The sequence below is a fragment of the Girardinichthys multiradiatus genome, chromosome 3, assembly GCF_021462225.1.
Source record: "Girardinichthys multiradiatus isolate DD_20200921_A chromosome 3, DD_fGirMul_XY1, whole genome shotgun sequence".
NCBI classification, from domain to species: domain Eukaryota; kingdom Metazoa; phylum Chordata; class Actinopteri; order Cyprinodontiformes; family Goodeidae; genus Girardinichthys; species Girardinichthys multiradiatus.
The window spans coordinates 19309102-19330243 of NC_061796.1; the positions used below are offsets into that span (position 1 = coordinate 19309102).

At 39.1% G+C, this 21142-nt stretch overlaps 2 protein-coding genes across 10 annotated transcripts in view; both read left to right on the forward strand.

Annotated features, from left to right (window-relative positions):
* The window catches only part of rims2a (regulating synaptic membrane exocytosis 2a), a 201449-nt gene extending 186576 nt beyond the window's left edge, over nucleotides 1–14873 (forward strand). For 8 of the 9 annotated variants that reach the window (XM_047360424.1, XM_047360415.1, XM_047360417.1 and 5 more), the window contains 5 exons: nucleotides 10930–11071; nucleotides 11277–11389; nucleotides 11497–11598; nucleotides 12099–12238; nucleotides 12335–14873. In XM_047360424.1, the coding sequence (XP_047216380.1) occupies nucleotides 10930–11071; nucleotides 11277–11389; nucleotides 11497–11598; nucleotides 12099–12238; nucleotides 12335–12538 (701 nt within the window). In that variant the 3' untranslated portion in view covers nucleotides 12539–14873. Of the gene's footprint in view, nucleotides 1–7871; nucleotides 8615–10929; nucleotides 11072–11276; nucleotides 11390–11496; nucleotides 11599–12098; nucleotides 12239–12334 lie in introns of those variants that run through there. The other variant, XM_047360423.1, reaches the window with a different exon arrangement.
* Nucleotides 14874–16743: 1870 nt separating this feature from the next.
* On the forward strand, nucleotides 16744–20947 carry LOC124866091 (dendritic cell-specific transmembrane protein). Its single transcript, XM_047361750.1, has 4 exons — nucleotides 16744–16852; nucleotides 16975–18064; nucleotides 18143–18475; nucleotides 18571–20947. Exons 2-4 carry the CDS (start codon nucleotides 17015–17017, stop codon nucleotides 18628–18630), a joined length of 1443 nt encoding a protein of 480 aa, XP_047217706.1. The 5' UTR covers nucleotides 16744–16852; nucleotides 16975–17014; the 3' UTR covers nucleotides 18631–20947.
* The last annotated feature ends 195 nt before the right edge of the window (nucleotides 20948–21142 follow it).

A 21142-nucleotide genomic window follows, 5' to 3' on the forward strand; every position in this document is an offset into this window, starting at 1 on the left:
ACCACTCCTCCCCCAAAGTCTCCAATAACAGAAAAAAGTCACTAGATGTCTAGCTTGTTGCTTCCTGCGAAATACAATCTGCAAATCTAAAACAACTCAAATAAAAATTTCAGGTCACAACAGGGTAACTATTTGTATAAGTGATGGTGTTTAAAACTCTAGAACACTATTTGCTTGAACGGCTGAAATTCTATTTTTTGTTGAACTGTTCTAATTGTCAGGAAATCGACACCTCTCACCTTAACGTTTTCCTAATTTGGCTCTCCCATTAAAATTTCTCCTTGATTCTTTTGACTGAAACCCCCTCTCTGCTGTGTACTACGTGGTATATAAAACTGCTTACAAGTACCCCTCACAACCACATCCTAATTGTTTTACAAGGATGTGGTTGTTTATTTATAAGTTAGATTGTACGTTTTTAAACTCAAGCAGGGTGTGTACATTACCTGGCTGCATTAGTAGATTTTTAGCTGCTGCTAAAATACTACATGTTCTACCTCTTTTGACTGTTGTGCCTTGTTGTGAACCAGTCTGAAGCTCTCAGTCACAGAGGAAGTATGATGAGACACTCAGTAGAAAAATCCAGTGTTAAGGCTCGTCATAAACCATGAGGAACATGCGCCTACTTCCCATGAAACTGTTCCTCTTTTTCTATGAGAAGTTATGGTGACAACTTTTTGGGTTTATGTCATTGTGTTTAAGAGATATCAGCTGGCTTGATGTCAGCAGTTTATACCATATTGTTCTTTCTTTCATGATAAGGCTGGTCAATATTTGGATCCCATCTCACTCCCTCGTGAGCTCTCCATCTGTTGTAATTTCAGCATGTGTTACTCTGAGAGAAGCAAGGCAGCTGAGAGACAGACTGTTTCAACATCTACTCAAGTTAACACCTTCATATAGTATTTGTTTTACCTCAAAACATACAGTGAAGATACAAAGGTCCTCAGCTTAGAGAAATGCCAGAGAATAAATGGTTTGCTGCTTTATGATAAGTTTTTTTTTTTTTTTTTTTACTTGAGCTCCAATTTATCATATAGCTCTTATTCTTGTATTTAAGTTTCTAAATTTCTTGGGATGTAGATCCCCATAAAAAGTACAGGGGTTGGACAATGAAACTGAAACACCTGGTTTTAGACCACAATAATTTATTAGTATGGTGTAGGGCCTCCTTTTGCGGCCAATACAGCGTCAATTCGTCTTGGGAATAACATATACAAGTCCTGCACAGTGGTCAGAGGGATTTTAAGCCATTCTTCTTGCAGGCTAGTGGCCAGGTCACTACGTGATACTGGTGGAGGAAAACATTTCCTGACTCGCTCCTCCAAAACACCCCAAAGTGGCTCAATAATATTTAGATCTGGTGACTGTGCAGGCCATGGGAGATGATCAACTTCACTTTCATGTTCATCAAACCAATCTTTCACCAGTCTTGCTGTGTGTATTGGTGCATTGTCATCCTGATACACGGCACTGCCTTCAGGATACAATGTTTGAACCATTGGATGCACATGGTCCTCAAGGATTGTAGTCCTTGGCAGTGACGTGCCCATCTAGCACAAGTAATGGGCCAAGGGAATGCCATGATATGGCAGCCCAAACCATCACTGATCCACCCCAATGCTTCACTCTGGGCATGCAACAGTCTGGGTGGTACGCTTCTTTGGGGCTTCTCCACACCGTAACTCTCCCGGATGTGGGGAAAACAGTAAAGGTGGACTCAGAGAACAATACATGTTTCACATTGTCCACAGCCCAAGATTTGCGCTCCTTGCACCATGGAAACCGACGTTTGGCATTGGCATGAGTGACCAAAGGTTTGGCTATAGCAGCCCGGCCGTGTATATTGACCCTGTGGAGCTCCTGACGGACAGTTCTGGTGGAAACAGGAGAGTTGAGGTGCACATTTAATTCTGCCGTGATTTGGTCAGCCGTGGTTTTATGTTTTTTGGATACAATCCGGGTTAGCACCCGAACATCCCTTTCAGACAGCTTCCTCTTGCGTCCACAGTTAATCCTGTTGGATGTGGTTCGTCCTTTTTGGTGATATGCTGACATTACCATGGATACCGTGGCTCTTGATACATCACAAAGACTTGCTGTCTTGGTCACAGATGCACCAGCAAGATGTGCACCAACAATTTGTCCTCTTTTGAACTCTGGTATGTCACCCATAATGTTGTGTGCATTTCAATATTTTGAGCAAAACTGTGCTCTTACCCTGCTAATTTAACCGTCACACTCTGCTCTTACTGGTGCAATGTGCAATCATTGAAGACTGGCTACCAGGCTGGTCCAATTTAGCCATGAAACCTCCCACACTAAAATGACAGGTGTTTCAGTTTCATTGTCCAACCCCTGTAGATAATGTTGGTTAGAGATGGAACGATGATAATTATTTGGCTGATATCCAATCTCAGGTTTTTGTAAACCTTTGACCTGTCAATCATAATTTTGGCTGACTGTAATTTCTATGTGTGGTTGGTGTGGCTAGCATTCCTAAAACTGGAGAATATAGGTTCTTACCAACGCTCTAAGATTTCCAACAGGGTGCTGACCCATCCAAATACAGCATGTTCACATACAGACAGGAGTTAAAATCTCAAAACCAATAAAATAGACCAACTTTGGTTGTATTGCAGTAAACCCGCCTGTTATCTTCTTGAGGTCTTGCTCTCTCACAGCCTGAATAAACCTCAGTCATGTCTTAACATGTAATAGAAAATACAGTTTCTTTTTAAATGGTTTTGTATATTTATCTGCTTCCTCTGACCTCAATTTCAACACCTCTGTTCCCTGGTGGTGCTAAGATATCGTATGTTCACTGGTTTACAATCTAACAGTTTATCTTTAGGGTTGACCAAGCTGAAATTCATTGAATTCCAGTGAACAGACGATTTCTCATTGCATCTCCACTGATGATTGTATGCTTCTTTTTTGTTAAACAGTGTTTTATCACCTTTGTGCATAAGTATGTCTTTGCTACGCCGGTGGCCAAAATATGTCAATGTGACTTTACAATGTGCTGAGGAGATATTAAAAATAGAGTTTTCTGTAATGTAATTCTGCACCTCATTAGGTCATTGGAGCTCTTTCCTGCAATAATTGTCATTATATTTGAGTTAGACAAAGCCAGGAAAAATGCATCTCCAGACTGCAGGGCTGGTCTGCATCATACACACCACAAAGAATGTAAACTTAGAGAAGAGAGTGTTTCACTGCCTCTGTGCATATACTCATAGGTATCCTGGTTTATGGGCATCTAAGTGATCTCTTGTGTTTTTTTTTCCCAGCTTGCACATGCGAGTACCAAAGTTTTGCCCGCCCATTATGCTATGTTTACAGTGCTGGAGGGTGTCTCTAATGCTTGGGCCGGCATGGCCTCATCAGTTTGGAATGCTTCCAACGTTTTTAGTCTGTGAGTATTCTTCCAGGCAGAATACGCATATGATTTCTGGGATATTGGAGCATTTTCTTATTGTTAAAGAATCTGTGCGATTTTTTTTGCATTCTTGTCTTATTATGTGCACGTGATTTCCAGTTTTGTGCACCCTGTCATAATGCTTTATTATGTAGTGTGGAGCAAGACCAAGTTTGGTTATCTTCAAAAGGTTAAGAAGTCTTTTTAGAGCAATACAAATCAGATCTTCTGACTATAAAAGAAATAGACTAAAGGTCAGCTTTTATAAAGCCTGCCTGAAGCAAAGCTGTGAACACAACTAAGCACAGTGTTGTGTTTCTCTGAAATAGTTGAATCTTTTGCTAACAGTGATCTTTTCTGTTAATGATTTTCTGTTTTATATAGAAATAAGCACTCCTGTTCATGTTCATGAAAAGCCTTTTTTCAGGTTCAACAATGAATGGATTCACAAAGACAATAATTCAAATTATAATCATTATTACATTCTCAGCCATGTGCACCAGGTGAGGTGATAGCTGTGAGAAGGGTGTCACTTTGTGGTGGGTGGAAATGCAAGAATAAACAGTGTCAAAGATACAAAGCTGAAATTGACAACACGTGCCGACTGGGTTGCAGGGAGGAATGGGCACGTGTGCCTTAATACACGAGCCTTGGCTTAGACGGAGAAGAGGAGAGCTACCTTTGCTCTGTTCTATTTTGGTTATCGCTTTGGATGAGGAGCCAAGCTGAACACCATCCTTTAATAAATAAGTGGTGGGAGAGGATGTGGATGCATTTTCTTTGGCATTTGGATGATTTCAGGTTTTAATCCATGCTGCCTTGTTGCATCAAACACTGAGGATTCTGTCTTAACAGCACAATACAATGAAGAATGTGTTTCTAAAGGACCAGACTCACAAGACTCCTCAAAGATCTTTAAGGTTCAGATGTAATTATTTTGCTGTTCATTTTACATACTAGCAAAGACTAGGGGACTGTATACTCAGTGGTAAAAATAATGAGAAAGGAATGTAACAATATATCCTGTTTATGTAGCACTTACTCCCTTTCTTGTTTATTTGTTTATTTAAAACGGCAGGGTAAAAAACTAATTTACATATGTATTTTATTTTAGCATTTAAGCATTTAGCATTTCTTTTTTTTGTAAATTAAAAACTAAAGAAGCAAAAAAAAATTGTTTTCTGTTATATCTGATGTGTTTCTGTTTGTAACTCATGACTGATAAATCACAAGATAAACATCAAGTCATGAGGACAACAATCTTTTACTGATACAGTAACTAGATGCCTGGTACAAATTTGCTGAGAAAACCTTGTAGAGCAGCAAAATGTTCTGGCAAGCGAAATAGACCCTAATTTAATCTCAATTCAATTCAATTCAAAAATACTTTATAAATTCCAAAGGGAAATTAAATGTTGTTGTAGCTCATATTATGAAGGTTTCTTCAAAGAGCCGTTGTAGATGCTGATGGCTGTGGGCAGGAAGGATCTCCTGTAGCGCTCCGTCTTACAGCAGATCTGAAGAAGCCTCTGACTGAAGACACTCTGTTGTTGTAGGAGAATCTCATGAAGAGGATGCTCAGGGTTCTCCATAATGTTCTTCATTTTATGAAGAATCCTTCTTTCCACAATGATCTCCAGAGGTTCCAGAGTAGTCCCCAGAACAGAGCCAGCCTTCTTTATCAGCTTGCTGAGCTTTTTTAAGTCCCTGGTTCTGATGCTGCTTCCCCAGCAGATGATGGCAGAAGAGAGCACACTCTCCACAACAGACTTATAGAAGATATGCAGCATCTTGCTGCAAACACCAAAGGACCTAAGCTTCCTCAAGAAGTACAGTCTGCTCTGTCCCTTCTTGTAGACGGCTTCACAGTTGCATCTCCACTCTAGTCTGTTGTCCAGGTGAACACCGAGGTATTTATACTCCTCCACCACCTCCACTTCTTCTCCCATGATAGAAATAGTGTTTGACTTATTCCTGTTTCTCTTAAAATTTATGATCATCTCCTTTGTTTTAGTCACGTTCAAAATGAGATGACTGTTTCCACACCATGCCACAAAGCGGTCCACCACCTTCCTGTACTCAGCTTCTTGTCCATCTCTGATCCACCCCACGAGTGCAGAATCATCCGAGTATTTCTGTAGATGACAGGAGTCTGTCTTGTACTGGAAGTCTGAGGTGTACAGAGTGAAAAGGAATGGTGAGAGTACAGTCCCCTGTGGCGCTCCTGTGCTGCTGACTACGTGGTTAGACTCACAACCCTTCAGTCTCACAAACTGTGGTCTGTTTGTCATGTAGTCTTTGATCCAGGAGATTGTTGAGGCCTCCACCTGAGTCTTCTGGAGTTTCTGACAAAGCAAATCAGGTTGGATTGTATTAAATGCACTGGAAACATCAAAGAACATGATCCTCACAGTGCTGCTGGCTTTGTCCAGATGACAGTGGGTTTGTTGAAGCAGGTGTATGATGGCATCTTCAACTCCAACTCCACAGCGATAAGCAAACTGAAGAGGATCCTGATGGTTTACTGTTTGCTTACTCAGGTGGGCCAACAGGAGTCTCTCTAGGACCTTCATGATGTGGGATGTCAGGGCAACAGGTCTATAGTCATTGAGGATTGATGGGTGAGTTTTCTTTGGTACCGGAACAAGACAGGAGGTCTAATCTGTACATTAGATTAGACTGAAATCTGATGCACAGATACCACCATTTGTTGGAGCAAATTGACCTCATTTATCTGCACATCTTTATTTCTTTGATTTCTCACCAGGACATTAATGTATCGTTTGGGTCCATGTAAGCCCTGAGAAATAATGATCCCAAAGACAATCATGATCATTTTGTTTTTCCTTTTCTTGTGATCTGACCAACGGTTCACGTCAACTGCTGTGAACTACAGCATCATTGCTGCTGTTGACAAGCACTGCATGGTCCCAAATATCTGGGATACAGGTGGTTGGCCATGCAGAGCCATAGACCCTAGAGGAAGGGGAATTTGTGATTAAGCAGCCAATTTGTAGGACTGGGAGGTTTTTCAGGTCAGCTGAGAGTCAGCAATCCATTTCCCAAAGTCTTTAGAAATGTCCTGTTAACACCCACAAACACCGACAGAAATAGATCCCTCTTTTAAACCTTAAAACATGCATTTGAGGACTTCAGGAAACTGCTCCAGTATTCTTCCTAATAGATAAATGCAATTATTTAACTCATTATTACAGTTAAACAAATTCAAATGTGTTTTGTGAAAGTCTATTTATACTATGATTAGTTTTAAAGAAATATAAGGACAATACTGATGTAGATGGTAAAATACCTCCAAGCAAAAAACAATGTTGCTGCATTTTGTCTATGCAAAAGTATAAAGAATTACCTGATTTTCAGAGATTGTGTTTTTATATGTAAATCACTGCTTCCTGCATGTCAAGAAGGGCAGTCCTCCACAGTGCTGCTGAAGTGGCCAATGTTAACATTAGCATTACTTAAAAGACCTGAAAACCACACTACTTTTGTTTGTACTGCTAACATTTTGTGGTTTAGATCACTGCAGAAACTTTTGACTCAGCTGAAAACTGATTTACATTTCTGACGGGTTCTGAAATATACTGACTCTTAAAACTGTCCCACCTGTGTATACTGTCACTGCTCCATTTTCCCTCTGGCTCTAAACGTGATGTTTCTGCTTGTGCTGACCTAGATTAAATCTGCAAATGGACTCCATGCAGTACTCAGCTTCTCTGTGGAAGTAGGTTGCAATGTTTTATAGAGTGGAGGAACTTGAGTCTCAGCAGAAGCACTGCCGGGAGATGTTATATTTGTGTGAGCACAAATAAGCACTCTCGTTTTGTTCTGCACTTATTCTACCTGAGATATCAGAGCATATGTATCACGTTTGGGATTTCTGGCTCGGAGCTTAACTGGGTATTTGGTGCAGTAAGGACGCTTAGTGCAGACTTGATGTTTCATTTACAACCATACATTTGATTCATTTGAATTTGTGTCGTTACCTTCCAGATCTTTCCAAATGTTGCTTGATCTGATTTTATCTCCAACACCACCACTGAAAATACATTTTTATGGAGTCCCACTCACAGTCTCCTTGATCTGGAGTGTTTGATAAAGTTTGTTCCAGTTTCTCTGGCCGTGAAACAAACATAAGGATAAAAATATATATATTTTGACATTATTTCAAAGGAAGAGCCTCTAATGTTGTTAACATGTGTGAATCACTGAAGAACAATTGTAGAAACAAATTACTTCTAATATTGTATGTTTGCAAGGGAAGATTCATAAACTAGACAAGCATATTAACTTTATAAGCCTTTTGATTTGTTTTTCAGAGTAAGTACTTCTCCAAACAAAACACAGCTGTGATGATGTTAGTAAGGAAGAGAACAGGGAAAAGCAGTGTTAGACACGTGAACTCTGAGTGACTGCCAGGTGGCTCGAGTCCACTCTAAAAGATGCTGGCAGACCTAATGACAGCTTGTTGTCATTGGCCTCTGTGGATAGGACAAGGACAGAGCAGTATAATGGGTCAGGATCGGGAGAAAAACAGTAATGTAAAGCTCAGAAGAAACAAACCCGCCAGCTGGTGGGGAAAAACGAGTAAGCAAAAAAAAGAGGAGATGAAAAAAATAGAAGATGAGTTGGGGGGGGGGGGGCTCAGTATCTCTGGGAAGAGATTGTTCAAACGCTGAGCAAGCGGAGGTGCGCCTGAGCAGTACAGCTCTCTGATTGGTGAGGCGAGACACTGCTCTGTTCCCTCCCCTAATGAAGAAAGAGGTGCAGCAGGGGACAGACCCAGACAGCACAAGACAGCACAAGACTCGAATACCGAGGCAGCATTTTTCTGCAGCCTCTGCCTAAGATGAAATCTCCAAAGTGTTTAAGGACAGGCTTTTTTATTCAGCTCTGAATAACAGCATCACCGTCTACAACCTGGGCTACGATTTGCTCAGCATACACTTAAGTATTTTTTATCTTAAAAGGAAAGGAAAGCTGATATCCTAAAATTGTATTAATTGCACTGAGGTGGAAGATTCTCGGTTACTATGGGCAGGCAGGGACATGATACATCTGCCACGGCTCCTGGGATGCGCATCCAGTGCTCCCAGAGCAAGATGAGCCTGTCTGCGTCGTTTGAGGCACTGGCTGTCTATTTCCCCTGCATGAACTCCTTTGATGAGGAAGAAGGAGGTAAGATGACATCTGGGAAATGTCAAATTTAGCGGCTGCTGGCTCGGGGGAACATTAAGCGATAGCAAAAAACAAGCAGCTGGATTTAGGACAAGATGTGTAGATTTAGATCCTGGGGCTAATGATGGCAGTTTGAAAGAAGGAACCAGCATTACAGTGAATTTCAGTTATCACAAACCAATGCATGAACTTGGTGAGGGGTTTATCATTAATTATATTTATTTTTGCTATTGCCTGTAGCAAATAATGAAATAAATAGTGATAGGATACAATTTGTTTGATCAGATGAACTAATGTCAATTCAACTATTCACTTTTTTGTTATGGTGATTTAAAAAACCTGACTGTGTGATTTGAAAGATAATGTAATTAGGGGGATTATTATTTATTTTGTGCCTGGTTATTTAGGATAGGACACCTGAAAAGTTGTGATATCATACCATTGTTTATCTCATGCCTCAAAGGATTCAGTTAACTTTTAATAATAACACCTTAAAATAAAATGTATAACTCTGTGTGCTTTTTCTTAACTTCTGCAGTGATAGGTAGTAATGTTTTCTATTTATTAATATTAAATGAACTCTGACTATCTGCAGTCTTCAGCCAGTTATATAAATCCTGGTACATGGCCCAGAAATGATTCACTGGGTTTGAAATGTTGTGGTTTTAGTGTTCATTGATAAGATCTGACTTGCCACTAATTGGCTGAGAATGTTTGGTGCAGACGTCAGAGACAACCTCTGTCACTGCATCTCCTATTGTGACAACTGAAGAGCAGGAAGAGGGGACGTAGGCCATCTCAATAGATGAGCTTTCAATGCTGAAGAGCTTCATGACTGTATACTGTATGTTTGCACAAAGAAGAACTAATAATCACGTGGTGTTTTCTAGACATCTACACACATTGGCAAAATATGAGAATAAGTGATGTAAAAACCATTAAAACCAATCATTTGGGAATAATTTGCATCCTTTAGGGGTCAACAGTGATCTGATTATTTGACATTGAATACTGGTAGTGATTGTTGGATTGTTGGCCTAATTTTATAGTCATTTGACTGCATGAACACAGAAAGGTTTCACCATTCATATATTGTAAATCATTTGACTACAGGTAGGAATAAAATGAGGCCTACACCTTTATATGCCATGACTACTAGAGATGCACCAATCAAACAACCAATGATTGGAATTGGCCAGTTTTCCTCATATCCACTCTAAGTGTTATTTGGCAGGTCTAATGCTGAAAAATCTTTTTTCCCAATTCATTAAATGCATCAAAATTAAGAACTCCTACAATTTCTGGCCTATAAACACACCAACCAACAGTATTCAACCATGCACTATTTCATGTTAAATAAATATCAGTTAAGTTTAGGGATATATGCCCTAACCTGCATGAATGTCGACAATCTTGTAATTGCAAGTTTCTTTTGGATTCAAAACTTCTTCATCTATCAAAAAACCTGCAGCAGTTTTTTTTTTATGTGTTATAGTCCTTACAAAAACTGAATATTGGTAAAATTGTAATCAGCAGATAACTCCTCAAAGACCCCTGCAAATTCATATCAGCCAGGATCAGAGATGCACCTGATCAGTGCATCTCTAGCGACATTTGGTTTTAGGAAAAAATTAAGCCTCTTGAATTAATAAAGAACACGAAAAGGCAGGTAAGCTGAGTATAGACACATTTAATCAGCATTACAGTTGAACAAACGTGTCATTATATTGTAAAAAGGAACACTGATCAGTTGTGCCCATTTTAATCTTTTTTCTGCTGCCTTCTTGGTCTGCATACCATAATGACTTGCTCAAAGAGCAGAACATCTCTTTAAATGTAGAAATATGAAGGTAATTTTCTCTTTGTGTGAGATAGGCATTGGCCAAGTGAGGAGGGAGACGCCTCTAGTTTGTTTAGGTTTGAGTACTTCTGTGGATAAGCAGCAGCAGGTTTGATGGGGGAGGGAGACAGCTGTCTTCTTGGATCTGTTTGAAGGGATGAACTGGGAAAGCGTGAAGGTTGGAGGTGGAGTATGTATGTGGTTCCTGTGGCAGTTGGAAGTACAGACCCTACAATGACTGTACTTGATGTTCTGTTCGGCATATGCACATATAGCCATGGTCAAATAGAGCTTTTATGCTAGTAAAAGCAAGAATTCCAACATACAGGATTCTCACTTGTATGAGTGAAAACAAGGACGTGGATTTCCGTGTGAATATGGCTTAATTTGTCCCAAAATTATTCATGTCATGAATTAATAGTCTGGATCCTTCTCTCTTTCTCTACTTCTGTGTCATGTGTAACTGTGTGTGCAGAAGCAGGAGGTAAGAAGTTGCGGAGCACCGTTCAGAGGAGTACAGAGACGGGCCTGGCAGTGGAGATGAGGAGCAGGATGACTCGACAGGCCAGTCGGGAGTCCACGGATGGGAGCATGAATAGCTACAGCTCAGAGGGAAAGTAAGAGGACAAGGACACTGTGCATAGTCAAAAGGCTGCTGTTCATTAAGAGCAGCTGCTACATGTACATCAGCCAATTTAGATTACACTTTAAAGCTGTACCTCAAAAGGCTTTCAAGCTCCAATTATTTTCCTGACAATTAATTGATTACAGTGCTGCCATCCCTGGCTTGACATTGTCTTTAATCTGATCTGTGTCTTTCAGCCTCATCTTCCCCGGTGTGAGGCTCTCCTCAGACGCTCAGTTCAGTGACTTCCTGGACGGTCTCGGACCTGCCCAACTGGTTGGGCGTCAGACTTTGGCTACTCCACCAATGGGTGAGAAGAACGTTTTAATGTTTTTTAAAGGAAGGGATACTAGTAGTAATGGGTCTTTACAGATTCCTTTAGGCTTTTTTAAATATCTTGTTTTATCTGTTATTCAGGAGACATCCAAATAAGCATGGTGGAGAAAAAAGGAGCCCTAGAGGTTGAGGTAATCAGAGCCCGGGGCCTTGTGGGTAAACCAGGATCCAAGGCACTGCCAGGTAATATATGTTATGAGACAAAATGTTCAGTTGAATTGAATTTTTTGAGTTCACCTGAACTGGACTGAGGTGAAACCTGCATTAAGTACATCATTAATTTATTTTAATCTGTCACCCCATCAAAGTCAGTCAGCGGGTCTGATATCAAATGCTCTGAAGCTGACTTACTGTACACATCAACCAATCAGATGTTGGGGACTGTGATGAACAGTGTGACAAGACATCCTAAAATTACAATATATGATTTTAAATTTATGAATTCAGATTTGAATTAATTAACTTCCAATTTCATTATTGTGTTTTTAATAAATAGTACATTTAAATGGTTATAAATGTATTTATTTAATGTGTTTATTTCTAACTTCCAATTTTAATTATGACATATTTAAATAATTATTTAATGATTTATGTATTCATTACTCTGTGGTTGTTGGGGTTCTTGATACAAAACAAGCAGAGTAACCAAATTGTAACCGATCTTTCTCATTTGTCATTTTCAGCACCATATGTAAAGGTCTACCTTTTGGAAAACGGAGCCTGCATAGCCAAAAAGAAAACTAAAGTAGCAAGAAAAACACTGGATCCTCTCTACCAGCAGCAACTGCCGTTTGAGGAGAATCCAGGAGGCAAAGTTTTACAGGTTACAAAATTATTCATTTAAATTGTGACAGAGAAACAGTCTTGTAAAATCAAAATGTTTTGCATTTTTGATTGTTGTGATTTTTCATGTCTTTAGGTCATTGTCTGGGGGGACTATGGACGTATGGACCATAAATCCTTCATGGGAGCAGTCCAGATCCTGTTAGACGACCTGGACCTGTCCAACATGGTGATCAGCTGGTACAAGCTCTTCCCTCCTTCCTCACTAGTGGACCCTACTCTGGCCCCACTGACAAGAAGAGCATCCCAATCCTCACTGGACAGTTTCTCTCGATCATAGCAGCGTGCGGACTAATAGCGTTGTTGTAGCAGCCAGTTTTGCGATTACAGGTCACGAGCCCCGGTTACACTGCATGCTTGATGTTGTGTCTTCTGAGCCTGTTTCTAGGGGTGCAAACGTGATCCTGTGTTTTAAGCAAAAACGTTGCGCACATTGTGCACGTGGCAAAGCGTGTTGCAAGCACCCAGCGGCAGGGATTGCCAGGTGTTGTCATTCGGAGGAAGCCGGGATGAACTCCTTAGCACGAGGAACTTATCAGTTCCAGGTTTTCTTCCAATTCGAAGCCATGGGGCTCAACACTGGGAACCAATAAATAAGTTCTACAGAGGCTCCTTTAGATTGAAAAAAATCAATGTTATTTTAATTTTTTGTTTGTTTCCTTTCGGTTTTTTTTGTTTCTTTAAATGTCTGTGTACTTTTATCTGAATAGGGTGACGGTGTTTCTAACCAGATGCTTGGTCACACCATGCCAACGCACCTAGCTACATAAATGCAGTTGTGGAGATCAACACTTTCAAAGGGGGTGTCTTAGTCCTCCTCCAACATGCAAGAGAAATGAATTGCATCCTCTGGGTTTATGTGCTGATCCGTCTTTGCTGGTAAATCACCAGTTAATCAGGGGCAATACTGATGTGGCCACCACCAACACTCCAGAATATACAGTAGCGATCCCAACCCAATAAAAAAGTACAATCTTTTATTTTCTTTCTTTCTTGATATATCGTATGGAAATCCAATTGTGAAATTATTTTCCCTTTTTAGTTCATTTGCATGGGCACAAACTTAGCTGAATTAAAAAAAAATATATATTTATATTTTGAGGCTGCAACTTGCAAAAAAGATGAAGAAAAATAAATAAAACAGATCAGCCATTTTCAATAATTTATATTATTTTTAAAGAAGAATTTCACTAGTGCATGGTTTTCAAGGGGAGTGAATGCAACATTGTGACAAAAAAGACATTGTTTATCATTCTTTAGACCATTCATGAGTCTGTGTTTTACAAACATTCAGATAAGGGAACTTAAAAAATAAACGTTTGGAGTTATTTAAGAAAAAAGCGACAATGGAAATAAATGTTAGATATTTATTTCATTGTAAAAGCTCCAGCCTTATAAAGATAAACATTATGTGCAAATTGTACATTTCTCTTTTTCTTCCTTGTCCCATGGTACTTCTCTTTGTAGTATTCACTGCTACCATCAGTTAGTCCCCTGATATTGTCCAAATTTTAGGACTCGTAGTTACTTTACAGTTCTGCATATTTTGTTTTGAATTGAATTTGATTTTACAAGCATGTTGAAAAGGATTTTCTGCAACATGTCTTGGGCACACCTTACAGTAACTCAGCATGTTTTGATAAACAATGATATTTGGAGTTTTTGCAGATTCTTGTACAGTGCATGTGAACTTTATTACTTTTCTCCCTCACAATTAATTGAGCAGCAAATTAGTTGTTGGTCTTCCACGGCCAGTTATTGAGGTTTAAAAAAAAATACATTCCACCCCCAAAGTCACATTTTCGTTCAGATTTTTGAGGGAAAAAAGAGAAAGAGAAAAATGTTTTATATTTTATCAAAGCAGGCAAAGTAAATGTGATTTCAAAGTATATTTATTTTGATGCTGTTGACAGATAAACATGCAAAAATTATCCTTTCTGGTGCACCAAGACATCTGTACGTAATCAAGGGGCGGCAACCAATCAAGAGCTGTGGGACGCTGTGGTTTAGTTTTACAAGCACTCTTAGTGAAGATGAGCAGATCACAAGTTTAAATAATAATAAGGGATATTGCCACAGAAAACATTTTCCTTCTTTTTTTGAATGAAAAAAAAATTAATTTACTATATTTTTGTTAGTTTTATTTTAAAGCCAAGACCAGTTTATTTTTTATTTTATATTTTTAGTAATTACAAATACTTCCCATGTTTGGGAGGTATATGAGTCTTACAGTTGCAGTATGTCTGAATGAAATGGAACTGAGGCATTGTTCCTGTTTCCACATGAGAAAAATACCTTTTAATATCTAAAATCATCCTCGTCCCTGTAACAGAATGCAGTATATATTTTCAATTTAATGCTCACTGTATATACCTTTAGATGTCAGAATTTGAATAAACCATAAACAGATAGATATATTCTCTTTTGGAGCAGGAAAAATGCCTCAGGATGACGAAGACATATGTTATTTATCCTTTTGAATGCCTTTGGATTTCTCTTTTTGGTGCAATGTGTTAATGCCAAGGCTATGTCTTGGTGAAGTATGGTTGAGTACAGAGATTTATGTAAGTTATTTTTCAAATTAAAAATAAATGAAAATTGATATTACATTGATACTAATTGTTCTGTTTTGATTAAATGTGGACAAGGCGCAAAGTCTGCAGAAACTGACAAAAGAGTTTTGGAGAAACCGAAGCAGATCAAGGCCCATTTACTGAGTAATGGATTAACCTATGATTAGATCTGCTGGGAAAACCTCAAAAATAGCACCTGGAAGGATGAACCCAAAGGAGAGGTTAGAGGCTTGCTTGGTTCTGATGTGACAACAAATTAATTTACATTATAATGCAGCATTTATGCTTTGCCAAACATATTTTTAAAGCCCTTGCAGCATAAATCATTTTGCCATAATTGCAGCAGCAGCAACAAAAAAGTACTCCTAACAAAAAAAGGGCTCATCTTGCTGCTGAAATTAGTTCGTGCCCAAAGATAGAAGAGAACTGACCTTCATACCCTTCCTTCTCCTGTAGTTATTTGGACCTTCTTGCAGAAGTATGTGCCGATCCTAATTGGTGATACTTGGTCTCCATTTTCACTCAGTATGTGTTCTGGCTAAATTGTGACATACATCTTGCATATGTGGGGGCAGATTGTCCCAATTAAACAGAGAAACATCATCTCTATCTCCACATTGTACCAACATTGTTTCAAATCTTAGATTGAGGTCAGCAAGACAACAACAAGCATTTGCAATCGTTAAATCATTAACACTATTTGATTCTTTATGTAATGGTTATTGCCAGGATTGGGTTATGATTCCATCTCATTTTCATTCAACCAAGAAGTTTCTTTCTGAAAGGAAATGAGACAGGCTTCTCTCAAAATATAATAAAACAATGAAAAGGGAGCCAAAATTTTGAAAAAAACAACTCTGATTTAATTTATGCCTTAGTGAGAAATGCTATATTGAAAATGATTCTTAATCTTCTGAATAACACAGAGTTTAAGCAAATCAAAGTAATTTTAACTCAAACTCTACATAAACAAACACAAAAAGGAATTATTTAACTCAGTTCAACCCGAAAAGACTCACAAATGAGAGAAAAAAAAGACATGGCAATTTGAGTTTATTAGCCGATGTTTGCTTTCTTCTGGCGCTTGGACCCCAGTGGAAGACATGGGTGCTGATAACGACATGAGCTTGAATGAACATCTTAGGGTTAGAATTAGAGAAGTCTTCCTCCTGGGATCCTGATACTGGTGGTGGAGTGGAGGTCTGAGGAGATAAGGGAGTCGGAAGGAGCTTGAAGCCTGATGGTGCAGATGGGTAGGAGGAGGGTAGAAGCTCAGCTGAAGAGCAGGAGATTCTGCGTATGAAGGGCTTTTAAAGCGAAGTCTTGAGGGATGATTGGCTGAAGAGGAATGCAGACCAGAAGCTGATTGGTTGGAGCGGAGAATGTAGTGGAGTAGTTAGATGGAGCCAGAAGTAGAGGTGAGTCTTCCAGTTTGAATTTTCATCTAAACTCCATTTTAATAAAATTGAAGAACAAACAGGGATTCATTTCACAAGGTTTCTGATGACGAGGCCAATCAATTAAATTTCTCCAATTTTCTCTCAGGATTGAGTTTTTCAAAAAAGCTCTTTGTTTTGAATAAAACCCTCATGATCATCTTGAAACTAAAAGATACTGCAAGAAGAGTTATTTTTGGCATACAGTCCTGCAGCCATAAAAAGGCTAGACACTGATAAAATTCTATGACACATTAGTTAATGTTTCCTTCTGTTTTTGGGTAAAAATAGAGATGACTTACGAATGACATGACTTGAGGTTTTAAATGGGAGGGAGTACTTCCTGTTTATGTTGTATTTAGGGAGACTACACAAGGCATGCTTTAGAACAGGAGTCAGTGAAGCCTCCTTTTATTTCTTTTACTTTTCAGAAACTGGTAGTTTATACTAATAGACAGAATCAGACTGTAGTGTGATGAACTGGATGATGATGGAATACATTCGGACTTTATTGAACTGGAAGTAAATGGACTGGATGTAACTGGATTTGTATTGGACCTCTCTATCTTCTTACTGTGGAATCTGGTAATGTTATTTTTTTGTATATCTACTGACTTGGTGCTCATCAGGTTTGTGATTTATTGAAAATCCCCTCAACTAAATATCAATACAATTAAAATTAAACGAGCTACTGTTTTTCCTTGCAGATTTTGTGCTCCTGTTGTTGCCAATAAACATCTGTTCTCCATGATGCTGCTCTCATGGATCTCTGTGAAGCAACACTTTGAGGAGACTGTTTCTCAGGCATTAGATGTCTTTACCACTGGTGAAAGAAAAAGTTGGAGAAGGACCCTCATCCTCCTCATCACCTGCATCTTATCGAGCCTACTGCTCAGCTCCCTGCTCCTCCTGTACCTCCTTTTTGCTGTGGACTACGAGCTGGTAGTGGCCAGTGGGATTGCTGGCTGCTTCGGGGTTTTACTAAATGTTGCCCTTTTCCTTTCAAATAGAGTGAGATGTTTGGGGACTCTGTTTGTGATGTCTATTTTCATGAAGAAGAGCCGGAACTTGCTGCTGACTGCTGGAACGAGTTTAGTTGTTCTTAAAAATATTCAAAACACTATGAGGAATCTCAGCCGCCTAACACAGAGTATGATCTGCAACCTGAAGGCAAAGAAAGCATCCATTGTTGCTCCATTTAGCAACTATGTCAAGATGTTGGAGTGGATTGGAGGCATCCTCAAAGGAGTTACAGACCTTGGAGTTGTCAACCTTGACTCAAAATTGAAGGTTTCACCAAGAATAGAATCAGAAGTGTTCAGGTTGAAACTGAGTGAGGCCGAGCAGAAGCTGAATGAGACTGTAAAATATGTTCAAGGTGTCATGGAAACAGTTTCCTCTGTGACAGACAAGATGTTTCCTGCCATCAGCTTTGTCGTGCTAATGATGTTCATAGCTTTGCGCATCAAAAAATATTGCAATGACTTGAAATATGAAAATAGCTACATAAGCAGGAGGTTTGTTCTGTATGATGAGAAGCAGAAGGCTGAAGGGAAGCCCCACGTTCTCCCCCTCAACCCGAAGGAAGAGAAGCTTTACATCTCCATTCCTTCAGCCCATCCCACCACCAGGGAGGGAAAAGCCATGCTGAAATTTGGAGTCCCAGTAATCTCCCACTTTGTAGCTTGGACCATTTTTATAACAGTGGATGCCTTGTTGTACTGCTTTGTTGATATTGTTACGAAAAGGTTATCAGAGCTGAAGCCATTCCATGTCCCACTGATGATCAGTTTCAAAGTAAGTTTGGTCATTTTTTAACATTTACTTATTTTCCCTTTAGTCATTTGGTTGATCAGAAGACTATTTTCTTTCCAGGGAATTGCAACTTTGATAGGTATACCAATTGATGAAGAAAACCATCAAATGGATTTTTCCTACTCTGTGACCTTGTTTGAGAGTAAATGCCTCCCTGAACCCGAGCTGCTGTTGCATTACTCTATATTACCCTTGAGTGCCATCCTCATCAGCCTGCTCATTATGGCTCTAATGGCGGCTAAAATCTCCCAGCTCAGGCTAATGGTCTGTGATCGGTTCTTTTCTGATGCAAGCGATGCAAGGGTGGAGTTCCTGCATCGCAAAATCCTGCGGAAAAGGTCAAAAATGGTCAAGGAAGGAAATGAATGCAGCATTATGTCATTTATTATAAAGGTTTGCTTTTAAATTTATTGCACCGTTATATTAAGCTACATATGCTGTTTGTTCATGAAACAAGCCTCTGACATAAATTTTTTTTTTTCTCTCAGCTACATTTCTGGTGTCCGATGCTCATCCGACCCAAAGATGATCGTCAGACTATTACTTAAGGATATGGTTCTCTTTACCCATCATTCTTTCCAGCACAGACCAGTGCAGGTCCGTTTAAAATATTGCAAGTGTTTTCACTTTACAGAAATCATGGATCATGGCATTTGAAGGATACTTTTCTATTTTTTGCTACATGGATGCACTGAACCTAGAATCAACCGCATTTTTCTTGGTCTAGATTAGTGATGTCTTGAACTGACCCAAGATATTGACTTGAGGTCCCATTCATTGATTTTCAATTGCTGGTACCTGACAAAACTCAACTTCCAAGACTTATTCGACAGGTCCAGTTCTCTATGATATTGTCAGCTGCACCTCAAGTGACCCATTTGTCCCTGTTCTGCATAACCAGTTGTTAAAAATAACATCTGGGATAACTACACTACGGACCATGCGTATTATTTGGTTGGTCCACCAAGACTGGGTTTTAAGATGATGCTCACAGTGAAATAAAAACTGTACTGGCTGCTGCAGCTCCTGGTCTGTGCCATGTGGCCAACTCTATGCTGTGCACAGGTATTCCCATCTGTTTGGAGCTACACAGAGAGTACCTGAAACACGTTTTGAATTGTATGATATTCAAAACAAAGCACTACGTTTCCGGAGCAAGAGTACAACTTTTTGGTAAGATTTTTTTGTTTAACTAGAACCAAAGTTAAATATGTTACAAACTGAATGATCAACAAGTCATATTAAAACACAGTGTAAACATGCTAGCATAAGCCTAGCACTTCAATAAACTGCTCTGGTTGAAAACATCATCAACAGCAACAAGAAGTAAGATCACTGAAGAACACTGACGACATGGCAAATGAATTAATAGTTTTGTTACAAATTGACCAAAATTGACCAAAGTTGGCCAAAAAGGTGTTTCTCATCTGCAGATCCTGGATGAAACATAGTGTGTTATTTTACAGCATATACATGGTTTTGAATTTAATGAAAGGACTCGGTTTTGGCCAATGCATAATCTTAAATGATTTGGATAAGTTATGGGGGACAAAAACATCCTGATCAAGACATTCCCAGATAGATAATCTGATTATTCACACAAATGCATAGAGGTCACTGTGTTCAACTTCCCAGTGAAAAAGTTGCATCAAGGTGCTTTAAGCAGTCATGCTTAGACGTGTTCGGGCAGACGTTGGTAGAGGCGGCCATCCAAGACTCCAAGTTACCTTCTTGAGTTCTAACTACAACTCTCAGTTTTGCACCAGCTACAGACACCAAAACCGTAGACCGTAAACTCATTTGTCTTTGGTATCATTTTGGAATGAGACAAGAACACATTACGTAAAGCAGACAGATCTATTGACCTGACATACAAATGTGTGAGAAAATGAACACAATAAACATATTACATTAAATTGTAATGTCACTGGGTTTGTTGCACTATATCTACATGTATCTAAAACCAAAAAGGAAGAGGATATGAAATAATTAAATTCAGCTTCACTGAGTGCTAATTTACATTATGTAAGAAGACAGATAATATTATTTAAGGAATACCATGTGTAGTGGCTATATTTGACATGTTTGTGTTATAAATAGATATACGTGTAGTCTTTATGTTTCTTTACAGACCGAATGCTGCAAGTATCCTCAAATGCAATGAGAAATATCCAGATTTTACATCTGTGTATGATGCAGGGGGTAGAGCTGCTCCAATTGCTTATATAATCAATGACAGATATACCCTACATGTGCAGCAAGCAGAACTGTGTTCTTTTCTTCAATGCGCTGTCATTTCCTATAGAGATCTTCCAGGAGCTTCTTTGGCTCTCTTAGTGCTCACAGCCAGCTTAGACTGAGAAAGGTGTTGAATCAAAAAGGTCAAAAGCTGTCGACTTGAATGCTTGCCCTTGGCAATAAATCCTGATAGAAAAGATATGAATGGTGTAATGTTTGTTGCACAGTGTACCATTTGGGAAACAGACATATAAATAAATGAACTCTTAATAAGAAAATTACTTATAACTGAAAAGTCAGCCTTTACAAGCCCCAATATCTGCTTTGTCCTTTCAATAATTTAGCATCTGTAGATGGTGAAGGTAGAATAAACCTTGATATTTTGCATTGGAATGTGTTTTCAAATTCCTTTGATCAATTTGATTTTCAGAGTTTTTTGGGCTCTGTTGATGTTTTTGTCCCTAAAGCATGAAGGATAAATTTCAAAAGAACTATTCAGCACTATATTTCATAGAATCACAGTTCTGGAAACAGTTTTGTACTAAAGTGCCATTTCGTAATGTGTGTATAGTCAAGGTTGTACATTTGTGAAAATAAACAACAGTTTGTTCCTGTCCTTTTTTAATATAAATTAAAGCCAGTCAGTCAGTCCTTTTCTACCGCTTATTCCATAGTGTGTCGCGGGGGAGCTGGTGCCTATCTCCAGCAGTCTATGGGCGAGAGGCAGGGTACACCCTGGACAGGTCACCGGTCCATCGCAGGGCACCACACAAACGACCATGCACACACTCATTCATACACCTAAGGGCAATTTTAGAGTGA

Excerpts from the sequence above, each read along its gene's own strand:
- LOC124866091 (XM_047361750.1), top strand. The coding sequence starts at position 17,015 with ATGATGCTGCTCTCATGGATCTCTGTGAAGCAACACTTTGAGGAGACT. Across the intron at positions 18,065-18,142 it reads CACTGATGATCAGTTTCAAA|GGAATTGCAACTTTGATAGG; the intron begins GTAAGTTTGGTC and ends TTTTCTTTCCAG. Across the intron at positions 18,476-18,570 it reads TTATGTCATTTATTATAAAG|CTACATTTCTGGTGTCCGAT; the intron begins GTTTGCTTTTAA and ends TTTTTCTCTCAG.